The sequence below is a fragment of the Stegodyphus dumicola genome, chromosome 1 (genome assembly GCF_044657685.1).
Source record: "Stegodyphus dumicola isolate Sdum_Otavi_A_Nest chromosome 1, ASM4465768v1".
Classification (NCBI taxonomy): Eukaryota; Metazoa; Arthropoda; class Arachnida; order Araneae; family Eresidae; genus Stegodyphus; species Stegodyphus dumicola.
The window spans coordinates 23,001,438-23,017,247 of NC_140768.1; the positions used below are offsets into that span (position 1 = coordinate 23,001,438).

Here is a 15,810-nt window from a genome sequence, read left to right on the forward strand (position 1 = left end):
TTGAAAAAAATTAGGACGTTATAGAAAGAATGACATAATCTTAAATGAAACAGAAAATTGTAAAGAATTTATATAGACTAACAAAAAATTTTAGATATTGATCATTTTAAAGCCTGTAGCAAATAAATAATAAAATAATCTGCTGTTTACCTTAAGAGTTTAAAATCTGTAAGACAGCTAGAATTATGCGCTTAGGCTGATGATTTAACAAAAGGTTTTTTATCCTCTAAATTTGAGACTTCCTTCGTTTTAGGAGCGAGAGTGATTCGGCTACAACGCAGGACCAAGCAGAAACTCGTAGCACAGACCCGGACCATCAGGTGCAAGCAGACACAGCGACGTCTGGAGAAACAGCTCCGGAAACTGCCTCTAAAGATGAAGGTAATGCTATTTAATGACCTTTTACTGCATATTTCACATCAATCATCTTTGTGACGGATTCATTGCTCTCTTAACTGTTGAGATTGTAACGCTTTGAAGAACTGCCTCTCTAACATACGGAGGTTTTTGACTGAGCAAGGGCTGTAAATTGCTCTGCTGGAAAGTCGAATTTTGAAACACAGAACGACAAATGGAACATAAGTGAACCTGCTGTCGGTAGCAGAGGTGCTACAGAGTTTGGTCGCTGTGGAACTGAAGTCTAATAAAACTCGTTTCTCTGAGGTTGTTCCAGGAAAGAAAACATAACCGATTTTACTTTTAAACCACTGATAGTACAAATGCTATCCATTTTAGTCGCGATCTTCTCATTAGCTCAAGAGACTCCTCTTGACCTCCGCTGCTTCTGGGGGCATAGTTCTTCTCTGACGTCCATTCGGCGTATGTTGGAGTTTCGATTTTACATGTGCATTCTACTCATTCAGCGAAACTCCTTCTTGGTTGCAAGAATAGGACTCATTTACAGAAACTTTGATAAGCCGTTAAAGATCAGCCAAGTGTAGAGGCCTCTCTTTCACTGGGAACTCTGGAAAGAGGAAGGCTCTCTTTTATTGCTTTTGGTGCACTAGAGGACGATGCTCTTTAGGATGTAAGCGCGACACTTTCCAATACTGTATTGCAGACAAGCTTTCTTTCAGGAAGCTGTGTTCTCACACGGACGGTGGAAGGAGTTGGGTCTTGGTCCTGGATCGGTCAATGGCAGACTCCCTAGAGAAGTTTGATCGGTTTTGATTGGGCTTGCATCTTGTTATACTGCGGAATCTATATCCGTTACTCATTCCTATGACTCTCAAGAGTGCGAACATATTTGCAGCAACTACAGTTTGTGTCAAATGGGGCAGTGACCATCTAACTCAGCCTGTGATGCAGAGGTGAAGGATTTTATCAACTGCTCTAATTCTAGAATTAACAGAAAAACTTCTTGCGGTGCGGCATGCCGGGCGAGCGAACGGATGTGTTCAGTGAGCAAAGACTACTTCTCCGGAAATCAGTGGTCAGGTCAGCTGCCTGCCGGCCATATTAAACGACTTGTGTTTGTGCAATGCAAACTGTGGGGCTCTGAAGCAGCAGATCTAATGCGGGTTTTCCAATGCGTGGATATGCTGAGGGCAGACGCGCAAACCCTTGTATCGTTGGATGCTGTCATTACACTTGAAGGAGCTCGTTGAGAAAACTTGGTCGATCTGGGCCCTAGAAAGTCAGGATTGAGGAATATTTTAAAGACTGAGGCTTACACCATTAAGGTAAATAAGGCATTACATTTGCAAATAATAATATTGTTATTTACATTTTCTATTGTTTATTTGTTTTTAGTTGTAGTATTTCTTGCTTTTTGTGGAATGCTTTGGTTTTTGTATCGATTGTAGCAGAATTGTTGTAATGTAACTTATTGCATCGGTTGTAATAGACGTATGTAGCGAGTGCTCTAGCGTTGTGAAATTTAACTAGCTTTATTTGCCAATATAAAATGTTTTCTGTTGGGTATAATAAATTCCCCAAGATAGCATTCTTCTGTTAGGTGGGCAACCGTGGTCAGGAGCCCTCCTGACGGTGCGTCAACCACTGATCTTTGAAACTATGCTCTTTAAATATTATGGTTTCTTACTGTGTTCCCTATTATTGAATTCTTCAGTAAAAATAAAAGAAAAAATATTTGAGCTAAAATCAGTATTTAAAAACAGTATAACTTACCAAAAATAAAATAAATATACTTCAGAAAAACCTAAGGAAAAACATGAGCTGATTCGTATTTCACTCTTTCCATTTATTTATTAAACAGTAAACTGCTTATGCTCTGAAAATCAAAATGCTTTCAAATATTTTTATTCTTCATTTCAATTCTTTCAGGAATAAAATTAACAGTAGTTGTTATATTACAGAAAGATGCAATGAGCCATAGTATTCACTGAATTTCACTGCATAATTTCCATTGTGTTTAAAGTCTAAAATCGTTGGAATGATTGATTAATATAATAAAAAAAGCAATACTTTTAGTTTATTATTAAACTCAATTATTTTTTATGAAATTATACTAGTTGGACTTCATAAAGTTATTTTTTCTTTTTTATACTAAATATTTGAGCTGAGTGGGTAAGCGATTAGTATTCTTAAAATTTGAGTTACAAATTTATTTTTAGTAAACGGTTTGTTATTTGCCAACCTTCATATGAGTACCCTTATGAGAGCGAAATAACTTTAAAATTATGAAAGAAAAATTATTACGAAATGATGCCAATATTATGCTTTTCGTCTCAAATAAAAAAATATCTACTGTTGCTAACTCATAAAATTGTACCTTACTATTTAAAAAAATAGAAACTCAACTTAAAATGAATTTTAATTTTGAAAATTCCGGCATTCATTTATACGTTTCTTTTTCAAAACAGAAAATCATACAAACAACAATAGTAACAACATATACACAAGCAAAAGAATCGTATTAAAAGTTACAGTACTTTTTTTGTAGCGTCTTTGTTAAGAGAAAAAGCTTTGACATAATTCGGGCTTTAAAAAAAGGGATTTGCTGAAAAATATTATGAATATCCATGAATATGAAACTGACTACATTAAATGCTATATAGGCAATTCATTCAATATCTATACAGTACAAGTAATTTAAAATATACGTACAGAAGGAATTTAATGTGAATTTGTATTTATTGTAGAATTTAATACAAATTTTCCGCAATTATTTAAAATAACGTAATTCAACACAACTTACCTAATACACATTAATTATCGTATTTAATACAATTAGGTATGTAAGCAATTTATTTAAAGTAACAACATATATATAAACATGCCGAAATTTTCCGTTTGTTATTGAACATAAGTGGAAAGTTCTGTCTATTATTTTCTTTAATACAATTTTGTTAACAATTTATTAAAACAAAGCAATATATATATATATATATATATATATATATATAATCATTTTTTAAATTTCCAATGGCCGCTGTAGAAGACAAGTACACAAATTATATTAAAATTTGAATAAAATTAAAAGATGAAATATACTATATACAAGATTGCAATCTGTACGTTAACAAAATGTTTCGTTATTGCCATTAAGTTTTATTTATGCAGACGATATAGTGTCTCACAAAAGTGATGGGACACTTGTGCTTTACAAAAGGAAATTGTAATAAAATAAATTAAAAAAACATATAAAATTTTTTGTGGGTGTGTTTCATACTTAAATTTAGTAACAATTATTACATAACATACATTTTCTCAAAATATTAAAATATTAATTTAATAAAAATACAATTGTTTAGAACGGAGCAAAAAATGGCTCACATAAGTGATGGGACACCTATTACTACGTACTACTACTACGTACTACAATAAAAAAATTTTTTTGGGGTTTTTATTTTTACTCAAAAGCAATTGGCAATAATTTATAAAATCGTCTGCAGTATTTCTCTCCAGTTTGTTTGGAAGTTTTGTGTTTTTTAGCTCTGTGCAGCCATGAATGCTAAACGAAAAGACACTTTGCCTGAAATTCGAGAATTAGTTATTAATTTGCATATTGAATGTGGAAAATCTCTTAGAGAAACAGCTGAAACAGTTAACGTGAGTCATTCAACAGTTTTCAATATCATTAAACGATATAAAAAGAATCATATGATTCAGGATAAAAGAAGACCTGGCCCACCATCAGAGCTATCCAATGGAATAAAGCGAATTATCGTTCAAAATATTAAAAAAAGAAAAAAAAAAAAAAAAAAAAAAAAAAAAACAAGAATGAGTGCTCCTAAAGTTGCTGCTGATTTACAAGCATTATATGGAGTAATTGTTAAATAGTAATTCGATCTGCTGGATATCACGGTAGAGCAGCCAGGAAAAAATTCTTCGTAAGTGAAAAGAATAGAGAACTCAGACTGACTTTCGCAAAATCCAGCATAAATAAGAATTATGATTACTGGAATGAAGTTATATTTGTTGATGAGAATAAATTTAATATATTTGGTTCTGACGGTAGAATCTTGGTGTGGAGAAAATCCAGGGAAGAATTTCGCAAACAGAACTTGGTGCCAACAGTAAAACATGGCGGAGGAGGAGTTATGGTATGGGGGTGTATATCGTCCGCTGAAGTTGTTAATCTTGTTTTTATTGACAGTATAATGGATCAGTACAAGTATACTGACATTTTAAATCAAAATTTGAAATCTTCAGCACGAAAATTGAACCTTCATAACGTCATAACGATTTTAAATTCTACCAGGACAATGACACGTTACTGCTTTGAAGCACACTGCTTTGAACGTTAGACTCTGGCTGCTGTATATCTGTCCTGAAATAATAAAAACACCACCACAATCTCCAGACTTAAATCCCACAGAGAATATTTGGCAAGAATTGGAATCAAGAATTCGCAAACACACCATTTCTTCAAAATAACAATTAAAATCGGTGCTTCAAGAAGAATGTGGTAAAATCACTCCAGAAATCACCAAAAAATTAGTCGAATCCATCCCAAGAAGATTAAATCATGTTTTAAAAGTAAAAGGAAATCCAACAAAATATTAAAAACTTTTTAAAAATAAAATTTTTGAATAAATATTTGATGGAAAAGTAAGTGTCCTATCACTTATGTGAGCCATTTTTTGCTCCGTTCTAAACAATTGTATTTTTATTAAATTAATATTTTAATATTTTGAGAAAATGTATGTTATGTAACAATTGTTACTAAATTTAAATATGAAACACACCCACAAAAAATTTTTGCATGTTTTTTAAATTTATTTTACTACAGTTTCTTTTTGTAAAGCACAAGTGTCCCATCACTTTTGTTAGACACTGTATACTGGAAAAGCAAAGTTAAAAGTCTTGGTATATTTTACGATGTTAGAAATGCATTTTATTTACAACACTTATAATTTAAAATAAGCCTTCTTGTAAAATATTATTAAGAGCATAGATGAAATAACGTTTTAGAGGAAGATGAGCAGCATATATGGGATATGGAAAACAAATAAACGATATCATATGCTTATCGACTGGCAGTAATGTTCACTTATTTTCTGCTCTTTCTTTGTAACAAAATTTTATCGCTGATTAAAAACAGTAATTCCTTTTTCGAATTTTTAGAAAGGCTATATTCAATACACTGTATTATATAAGTACTAGTTATCGCATCCAACTTATTTGCTTGTAGGACCATCAGCAGTTGAAAAGAAAGCTCTCAGTCGGACATTCACACAGCCTCAAGGAACAGAACAGTACAAGGTAATGAAAGATTTTCCAGTTATTATGTGTTATCATTCTTCTTTTTCATGTGCTGTTATTCTTCGACAGATGATTACACTTGTTTAACCTAAATTTTCTCCATTTTCAGTTTTATTTCAGTTTATTTAATTTATATTCAGTTTAAAAAACTGAATGTTTCCGAAAAAAAGCTTACACCAAATAATCTCACACATGAAAAAATAAGTTTTGCGCATAATTACCGTATTTGCCGGCTTATAAGACGCATTTGTTTTCCTTTGTAAATAGGTTCTGAAAAACGGGATGCGTCTTCTGCATCTTATATGTCGATACTTAGTTTTTGATTACGTTCATTTCTGGAAATTTCCTTGGCTAAAGGATTGTTTATACTCGTACATTGCTTAAGGGAGTGTTTATACACGTTCACGCAAAAGGCTGGATGGATGGAGGAGGAATGAAGTTATGAATAAATAAAATTTGGTCGAGGCACCATGGCGGACTGTTGAAGGAACCTGCCCTACTAGTATGGAGCCAGTTTCGTTCCCGCAGAACAGAAGATGTTAAAAATAAACTCAAAGAATTGAAAACTCAGTTAGCTGTAATTCCAGGAGACCTAACTAGTCAGCTTCAACCTTTAGATGTCTGCATCAATAAACCATTTAAGGGATTTATGAAGGAGAAGTGGAACAGCTGGATGCAGTGTTCAGATTTTGAGGTTACACCATCAGGATCAAGGAAGAGGCCCAGCATTTCGCAAGTTTGTGAATGGGTCAAAGCTTCATGAGATGCTTTGGAAACAGAGACAGACAGTTGTTAAATCATTTAAGAAGTAATGCACTGGATGGTACAGAGGACAGTTTGTTGTATGAAGACTCAAATGCTGATTTAGAAGAGGCTTCAAGTGAATCTTCATTTAGCTCTGGAGATAAGTGTCTGGGATATGACGAAGATTGAAAGGTGTTATTTTCCAGATATATTGGGTATTTGCAGAAATATTACTTTGTATTTGTATTACTTTATATTTAAAATACTGTAAATTCATTATAATGATGAGTAATAAAGTTTTATCCTTCAAAAATGCGTATAAAAAAGTGGTTGCGTCTTATAGGCCGGTACGTCTTATACACCGGCAAATACAGTAATTTATTATTTATTGAAGCAGAGAGCGAAAAAACTATATTAAATATATTTTACCCGGGTATTTGAATCCATTTAATTTTCCCCAAAATAATCTAGATACACGATTATTTTTTCCCTTTGAAAGCTTAGTTATTTGACATCGTTCAGCCATCAAGTATACATAATTTTTTCACAAGCTTATGCATTGTTCGTAACACTTGTGATCGAGACGAGGCTTCTTACTATCGAAGGCTCTAGAATCAGCCTAGTTAGATCCTTTTCTGACATTAGCCTAATTTAGAAAAAAGTAATTATTAGAAAAACTATGTTTTTTTAAACATAGATGAAGCCAGAAGATCTCAGTTGATGTTATTACAGCAAACCGTAAAAAATGTGATTTCTGCCAGTGTTATAAACAATGGGTTTCTCATCTTATCTGTATGTATAGGCAAGCTACTACATTAAATAAAGGAAGAAGCTAAGTTTAACTTTAAAAGCTTTATACAGGGTGATCAGCGAATAAGCCCTGATTTCAAAATTAAATATCTCTACAACAAAGATCGATAGAATTATGCGGTAAACTGCATGTTTATTAGCAAAACTCGAAAAATGGTGTACGAAAGTTTATAAAATTTAGTTATGAAAATCGGTAACAGATGGTGCTCTAATCGCAATGACCTATCAATAGCCTTTAAAATGTGCTTCGAAGTCGAAAGTAATCAGTACAACTGTTGACTAGTGAAAAGAGGCTAGCGTAGAAAGTGAAATAATGTATTCTAGTGAACAACGTGTATTTTAGTTTTGGAATTTCACGGATTAGAACACAGTCCTACGGCAACACGTCGCAGTTTTCAAAACCGATTCAGTGTTCTAGTTGGATCCGATGCGAAAACCATTCGCATGCTCTTCGCGAAATTCGAATGGACTGGCAGCGTGGCTGATGATCGAAAGGGAAATGTTTGGCCTAAGCAAACTATAGTCACTCCTGAAAATGCAGCCAAAGTTTCTGGATTTTTTCAGCAAAATCCTAGGAAAAGCATCCGACAGATTGCATCAGAGAAAGGTTTGAAGTACACGAGCACACAAAAAATATTTAAAAATAGCCTACGGCTATTTCCTTACAAGTCATCAGGCCATACCCATAAAAACCTGTGCAACAAAGGGTTGACTTTGCGAATCAGATTCTAACAATGATCGACAACGACAGATTTGATGTGAGCAGCATCTGGTTGACAGATGAGACACATTTTCATTTGAATGGAATCGTTAATAAACAAAATGGAGATTTTGGGGTACCGAAAATCCTCATTTGTATGAAGAAAAAGCACTGCATTCCCCTAAAGTTATGGCATGGGCTGCGGTATGCGCCAGAGGCATTATCGGACCCTTTTTCGTACGAGAAACGATAACTGCTGAACGTTACGTTACAATTTTGGAACAATTTGTCAGCACTCAACTGGCGTTGAAGGATCGACCAGGTATCGACTGGTTCCTGCAAGATGGAGCTCGACCACATCGAACAAATAAAGTTTTTCACTTTCTTCATGAATCCTTTGGGAATAGAGTATTTGCGTTAGATTATCCTCAATTTACTGACACAGGAATAGCTTAGCCTCCATATTCTTCCGATCTGAATCCTTGTGACTTCTTTCTGTGGGGCGCATTGAAAGCCGCTGTCTATCGAAACAATCCTGCTACTCTAGATGAGCTTGAATCGTTTATTGGTGTTGCATGTGATTCCATTTACGTCGAGACACTGCAAGATGTGATGTCAAATTTCATTGTTCGTTTACGCGACCTCATTGTTTCGAGCGGTGAACATTTTGAAAAAATTGTATTTTGATTGCAAAGGCTGCTTCACTTTATTTTTTTAATTAATTTTTTTTGACTCCTTTCAGAGAAAGAGTTTTCAGCGTACAGCGCCATCTGTTAACGATTTTCGTAACTAAATTTTCTAAACTTTTGTACACCATTTTTACAGTTTTGCTAATAAATGTACAGTTTACCGCATAATTCTACCGATTTTTGTTGTAGAGATATTTAATTTTGAAATCAGGCCTTATTCGCTGATCACCCTGTATCTTTGTACCATGTTTTCTGTATTATCTGAAGGAATTTGAACACTTTTTTTAAAAAAGGACAAAAATTTTCTTCTAAAAGAAAAACAAACACTTTCTTCTGATTATTATTGAACTAAAATATTTAATTTGAAGAATACTGCCGTTATTTTAACTTTTAAGGCTTAATTTTTAATGCATTCTGTTTTTAAGAGTATGGAGGCAATTTAGAATGGTTTTCATATAAGACGGTTAATTTTTAGGCGAAGTGCTGTTTTAATGGTATTGATGTAGCACGTGGTATACAGCTTTTATTTATTTATTTATTTATTAGATGACGCCACTAAAATTGTCTGTTTCAATCATTTTTTTACCCGTCATTTTATTGCATTTTCGAATACGAAATCTATTTTTTTTTTATGTATAAGGAATCTATTTATTCAAAAATAATAGCATCATGATGGTATTATGTTTGAATTAACGGATCTCCACCAAGCTTCAGTTTACGGTGAAGAATTCCGATTTCTCAGCTTAAAAGTCCACCAAACCTATTCAGTATTTCGAGTGTTGGCACAGTTTGCAGGACTACAAAGTTCTTTTGATGGTCGACGATTCGGTGATCATATCCTCTGGTAATGGGTATTGGATATTGGATATCCTCTGGATCTGGCCAGCCTCTGGTAAAACTGCCGTACGTAACTTATGATAATTGAATCAAGTAATACTTCCCACTGGATTTTGGGTTATCAGTTCAACATGTTAAACCAACTACTACTACTCAGGGTCCTTCAGTTCTGTGGTTTGCCTACTAAGAAATACCTATCTAACTAAAAGCCGCAGATCGTACACTAACGATTCTAACGGTAATTTGCCTTAAAAAGTGTCTGCTTAAAATTTAGTAAGAAAAGAGAATAAGTTAAGGATTAAACTTTGCATTATTATCTTAGAGATTCGATTTAATTACTTGGGTTTAACAAACTTTTAGTTCAGGAATTTTATTCAAGTATGAAAAATAAGTGGTAATTTACTTCAACAAACATCCTTCGAGTAATTAAAAGAACCGAGGTCCATTTCAATAGAAGCCGCGTTTTTCAGTGGAAATAACTAAGTGAAAATGAGAATTCAGGGTTTAGAATCATTTTAGAGATGTTTGTGTTTCTCATAATGTATCTAAGCTCAAGCGTTTCTAAATTTGGTAGGATTAGGTGAGTATCATAATAAGCATTAAAGTTCTATTAGAAAGATTCAGCGGAAGGATGATTTTAGAATTAGTTTAGTTGCTCAAACGGGAAACTAGTTAGTGAGTCTAACTGTCGTGCCGAAGATCTCGGGTTCGAATACCGGAAAAGACGTTGATGTAATTATCTATTCCTTACAGGAGGTAACGGTAGCCGCCTATTAGATGCCTCCATAAATAAAATGGCTACCGCTTCTGGCCTTATCCAAAGCCATAAAAATGGCTAGTGCCCGTCATAAATTTTTCTTTGTTGTTTTTAATGGCGATGACCGGAATAAAAGATCGAAAATATGTTGCATTAGAAAACGGGTTGTCTTCAGACTATCTGCTTGACAGAAATAATTCTTCCCACATTCTTATAGAAGCATACAGAAGACTGAATATCTTCTGTTTAAACTGAAGATTTTGCATGCCATATCTTGTCTGAACTAGATTTTTATCAAGAAAATAGTAAAGCTAAGAAAATAAACTTTTAGTTACTTGAATAATTATAGACATTTTATTAGTTAGAGAAAACTAGCTTTTTAATTTAGTTTACTGTTATGAAAAAACGAAAGGGCTTGGTAAAGGAAGAGTTATGAATTTACAAGTATCCTTATTTTAGAAATAAATGTATAGCTAAGCAAAAAGATAATAGGTTTTTTTAAAGGAAAGTGATAAAAATGCATTTAATTTTGATGCAAAGAATTTAAATTATAAATAAATGTTTTAACCCTAGCCAGATTAAAAGACCCAAAATTTCTGGAATTCAGTATTAAAAAAAAACCTAACAGCTGAATGAACAAAAATAACAAACAAACAAAACAAAGAAAAAAAAAATAAATAAATAAAATAAATGAATAAATAAATAAAATAAATTAAATAAAACTCTAAATATTTTTTCCCTTCCTCGGCTAAATGAAAGCGTTCGGAGAAGGAAGGAAATGAAATGTTTTCCTCTTATCATCATAAAAGGCATTCCGCTAATAGAAATAACAGTACCAGCTTTGTCGTAATCCAATTTCATCCTTCTATTATTTACAAAGTTAGTCGGATTTTACGGAATTTTATTTCCGAAGTCATTTTCTTATCTTTCAGTAAAATTCTTTATTCAGTTCTCAAAGAATTAGAATTAAAGATGGGATTCTTAAAGATCCCATCCCTGATTTAAATTCTTGGGGAATTCTTAGAATATATTGCCAGTGTGGTTTGACATATATCTATCCAACTGAAACAGCGTCAACTTTTCACATCCAAAAACAAGAATCCTATGTTGAAAAAGGAGAAAAAATTAGATCTTCGTTAGCAAATCACAGTTACGTACTACTTAAACACAAATTTGACTTTGGTTCTGTTAAAATTTTTCTCAATGCTTCTTCAGGCGATGAGCTGGTTTTTCTTAAAACTTTTGCCATTCACAAACATTTATCTTCTTTAGCTAATAAAGTGAATTCTCAAACAGTTCTCTCAACGCTTTCAAAATTCTAATCTCTTAGTTTTTCATGTTTCAGTACTATTTTCCTCGACAGATACGTCATGCTCGTTTTAGCTTTGCTTCGCCTAGGTTTAATGAATGAAAAACATATAATTTTTCAGGCGACTTTGTATTTTGCATATTCAATTTTTACTAATAACATTTATTCTCATACATGTTTTTAAAGCCAAATAATTTAATGCTTTTTTTTACTAGGTTGAAGCAAATGACACTTTAGCAGGAATTGCCGCCCGCTTCGATACCACTCCATCAGAGTTAGCCAAACTCAATAGGCTTTCTGCCAGAATTGTCTTTCCTGGGCAGGTAATTATACGTCTTCTCTTTACTATTGTTAATATGTTTGGTATCCCATACGCTCGTAGAAAATTCGATAGAATCTCTTCAGAACGATAGCGGTAATTTAGAACCCTGAAGTCGATGCTGTCATTTCAATGATAGCTATTGCATGGTGGTAAGATGAATCTGATAAAATGACTCCCCTAGTTTATAAACCATAGCTACAGTTAGCGTACTTTAGAATCCTAAAATCGATGCTGTCATTTCAACAATAGCTATTGAATGATGGTAAGAGGAATCTGATAAAAATGAGTTGATGATCTGATAAAAAAACTGATAAAAATGATAACATAGTTTATAAATCATAGCTACAGTTAGCGGTACTTCAGAATCCTAAAGTCGATGCTGTCATATAGCCGATGGTAAAATGAATCTGATAAAAATGACTTTCCTAGTTTATAAACCATAGCTACAGGTAGCGGTATTTTGAATCCCAAAGTCGATGCTGTCATTTCAACGAGAGCTATTGCATGAATGGTAAGATGAATCTGATGGAAATGACTCTCCTAGTTTATAAACCATAGCGTTACAGTTAATACTACCCTTCTGGGAATATCGGTTAAATGATAATAAGATTAGTCTCATTAAAAGAGAGATAGATCTTTTTATCATGGTGCTATAGGGCAGTTAATAATCTAGAGCTAAATAAAAATATTCAAGTGTTTCCAGAAGTAAAAATCAAGTAGTAAACTTTTGATTTTGTGAGAACTAAGTCATTTTCCTCTAATCATCAGAGAGAATTCGAGAATTTCAATATTCTAGCAACTAAAGATGAATTTCATTGATGCTGGATTTTGAGAATATCACATGTACCGTGTATATTATATGTATTTTATTTCGTATTTTTGTGTTTTAACAATGTGGAAATCCTAGGATATAGGTAAGTGATTTGATTTATGTCGTATCTATGTTTGAAATTGTTGTGAAGAATATTTCACTTATTTTTATCTGATCCAGAAATCATTTGCCGTTCTACCTATAAATAAATTACTAATATGTCGGCTGCCCAACCTGGATAGTGGTAAGAGACGCTGTCTGCCCCACCAAAGGACCTGGGCTCGAATTCCGGAGAAGGCATGGATGTTAGTAAATGTATAGTGTCTGTACGGCATGGAGGCACTAAAAATATGCGCCGAGTCGAAAATCCTTTCGAGAGGTTGGTGGTAGGGAAGGAGGGGTGGAATACCTTTGGATCCGCCCTGCTGGGGGTGATATCTATCAAAATTTAAGGCGGAACTGACGAAAGTTGTACAGTCGTACTGTATGGTGTTCAGGGGTCTTGCCAATGACAGATGCAATCTTGCAGTCCTTGCCAGGGTGAATTTCGTGGGCTTGTTTTGATATTACCATCAGACAGGTGAGATATGTCACAACAATATAAATGATTTGTTTACGGGTGGAAAAGTTTACAGGTATCGTTTGTTTTATTTTTTGTTTACATATTTGTCTATTGCTTATAGCTAGGTAAGAGGACTATAAAAACTAAGGGATTTGTTCGTTACAAAGGAGAAAATAATTACATTTCAGCATGATTGTATGATACTGAAAAAGAATACCAGGATTATAACAAATTTCTATTTCGAAATTTGACATGTCGAAATGATCCGCCTGTTAAAATTGACGCAGCAACGTGAGGTAAAGGGCAAACATATAAATGAGAAGTAGAAATCGAGAAGTTTGAGCCAATCTTATCCTGCTCGACTAGATTGCCTCAATTTAACCTAGTGCCTCAGAATAGTTTCACAGCGTATTCATTTTCGCAGCACTGGACATGACTAACATTCGTTATCTTAAATATGTACAGTAAGGGACTGACACACCGGGTGAAGGACCTCCCACCGAGGTTCTCATTATACGGAACCCATAAAGAGTTTGAATTATCCAACACCCGTGGGACCTTCGTTCTTGCGGGCGCAACCCCCGCAGTCCCCGTCCGGCTTTTACTAAGCATTGCCAGAACGCTTCGTTGCAAATTTTAAAACGCTGTCATCTTGCCTCCGGGCACCACTCCGTCGGCAAAACCACATTGTATTAAGGTGCTCTGTCCGCTTTGTCAGTCCCCGCCACGAAAACTGAATGGGGTCAAAGTCAAACCCCGGGAACTCAGTCGACAATATAAACCATGTAGCTCCACCACAGCCGAAGGAACAGACACGACAGTACCAGTACGGTCCCTGCCAAGCCTGAACCAACCTGAGTACAATACTCGGGTTCTAGTCCTGTGAAGATAATTTGCATACCCCCGTGGTTGAGACTGCCTAGGTACAGATCCTAGCCAGTACAGTAAAGGACTGCAGTAATCATTCCAACAGTAATTGCGTAACTCGGAGGATTCAAAACACGACTAATACAACTTTTAAAACAGTAGTATAACAATCGTACAACAAACTACAGTCATTCTTTAGACTTTTCAATAATTGGCATAAATATTAAAACATACTAAGTTAAAACGGAAATTTCGAAAGTTTCTTAACGTTTTAATCGTTGAATAACTTCAAATTGTTTAATGTTTTATTTTAATGATATACTTTTGAAACACTACCATTTTTCTAATGGTGATATATTAATAATTGCATAAAATTCAATATTTATTTAATGTCAATTTTAAATAAAATTTCTCAGTTCATTTCATCGAGAATTTCTTCTTTTATCATTAGCTGATAACCATTCAGTGTTCTTGACTTTATAAAGTTTTAGTTAAATTGAGTGCCCTTGGCAACTAGAACTAGAGAAGAGTATAGCTTTTATTTACTGCTCTCCTTACAACTACAGAAACAAAGTCCAAAGAAGGGTTAAAATGCTTTTTCTTTCAACTCAAAGAATAATAACAGTCGGCATTCTCTTGGGCTTACAGGAAACCTCCACTCGGGCTTTAACTTAAGTTAAAAAATAAGAAACTAAATTAATTCTAACTACTAAAACTTAACCGAAGCTGTATAGAAATAACTAACCGAGTTGCTTTTATTTAAACCTCACATGCGAATACTAGTAGGCACATTAGGATACGACCGAGCGTAATAAGACTGCCTTAAAGCAATGACGTGGTCAGAAGGCAGGACACGCTCTAGTTAGAGCTTCTGAGAGATTCTACGAAAGTGACCGAACTTCACATCAAGTAATGGTTTTACTTCCTTTATATAAAACGCGATACTGAAAACTCATTTTGGAAGGGAACTGTTCGTGCGAAACAAGGAAATATAGGAATGTGATTTTAAAATTATAAGTAATTATTAGGAAATTAAAATAAATCCCTATAAGCTTTTGCTTTTTAGTAAGGCCATTTGAAGTTTAAAGTGGAAATTACTTCATTTTCACTGTAGCATAGTCAACATACACCATCATTACCTATTTGTGTTATTTGAATTTTAGTAATGATATGTATGTGTTAAAAATTGTGAGGAAGGCTTTGTTTCTTTAACATTGATCTAGCAAAGGATATTAAATTTTTGGTTTTTTCATTCACGTTTTCCATTAATGTGCAGAATATGAAGAGAAAAGAAATTTCAGTTAGAGAGTTATTTTAAAATGCAAGAAATAGAATATCTCGTTTTTTAATTATATTTTTTTTACCACGCTACCAATAACTTTTGAACCATGGATTAATCTTTGGTAATTTAACAATCTTTGAACCATGGATCAATTGCTTTCACCTAAGACTATCTGAATAAAGATCAAAAGAATCAATAGCGTCAGGTTTTTCTTTTCATTTTCAAACATCCAGTCACAACAGCAATCATTAGAAGTTTCTCCAACGGATGAATAATCCAGTGTTAACATCACCAGAGAATAGAGACTTTCAATCTTATCGACGTTCGTTTGAAAAACTGACAAACAAACCAAAATAGCTTGCATTCGAGCGTCTTCGTATCTCCGAATGTCTGTGGCCATAGCAATGGAAAGGTAGTCTCCTGTAAGGTGGGGAAGTAGTAGAGGGGACT

At 33.9% G+C, this 15,810-nt stretch overlaps 1 protein-coding gene across 1 annotated transcript in view; it reads left to right on the forward strand.

Annotated features, from left to right (window-relative positions):
- The window catches only part of LOC118191038 (oxidation resistance protein 1-like), a 189,996-nt gene that overhangs the window by 55,170 nt on the left and 119,016 nt on the right, over window positions 1-15,810 (forward strand). Inside the window, exons 4-6 of the mRNA XM_035361827.2 lie at window positions 254-381; window positions 5,600-5,670; window positions 11,732-11,839. Coding sequence (XP_035217718.1) covers window positions 254-381; window positions 5,600-5,670; window positions 11,732-11,839 — 307 coding nt within the window. The remainder of the gene's footprint in view (window positions 1-253; window positions 382-5,599; window positions 5,671-11,731; window positions 11,840-15,810) is intronic.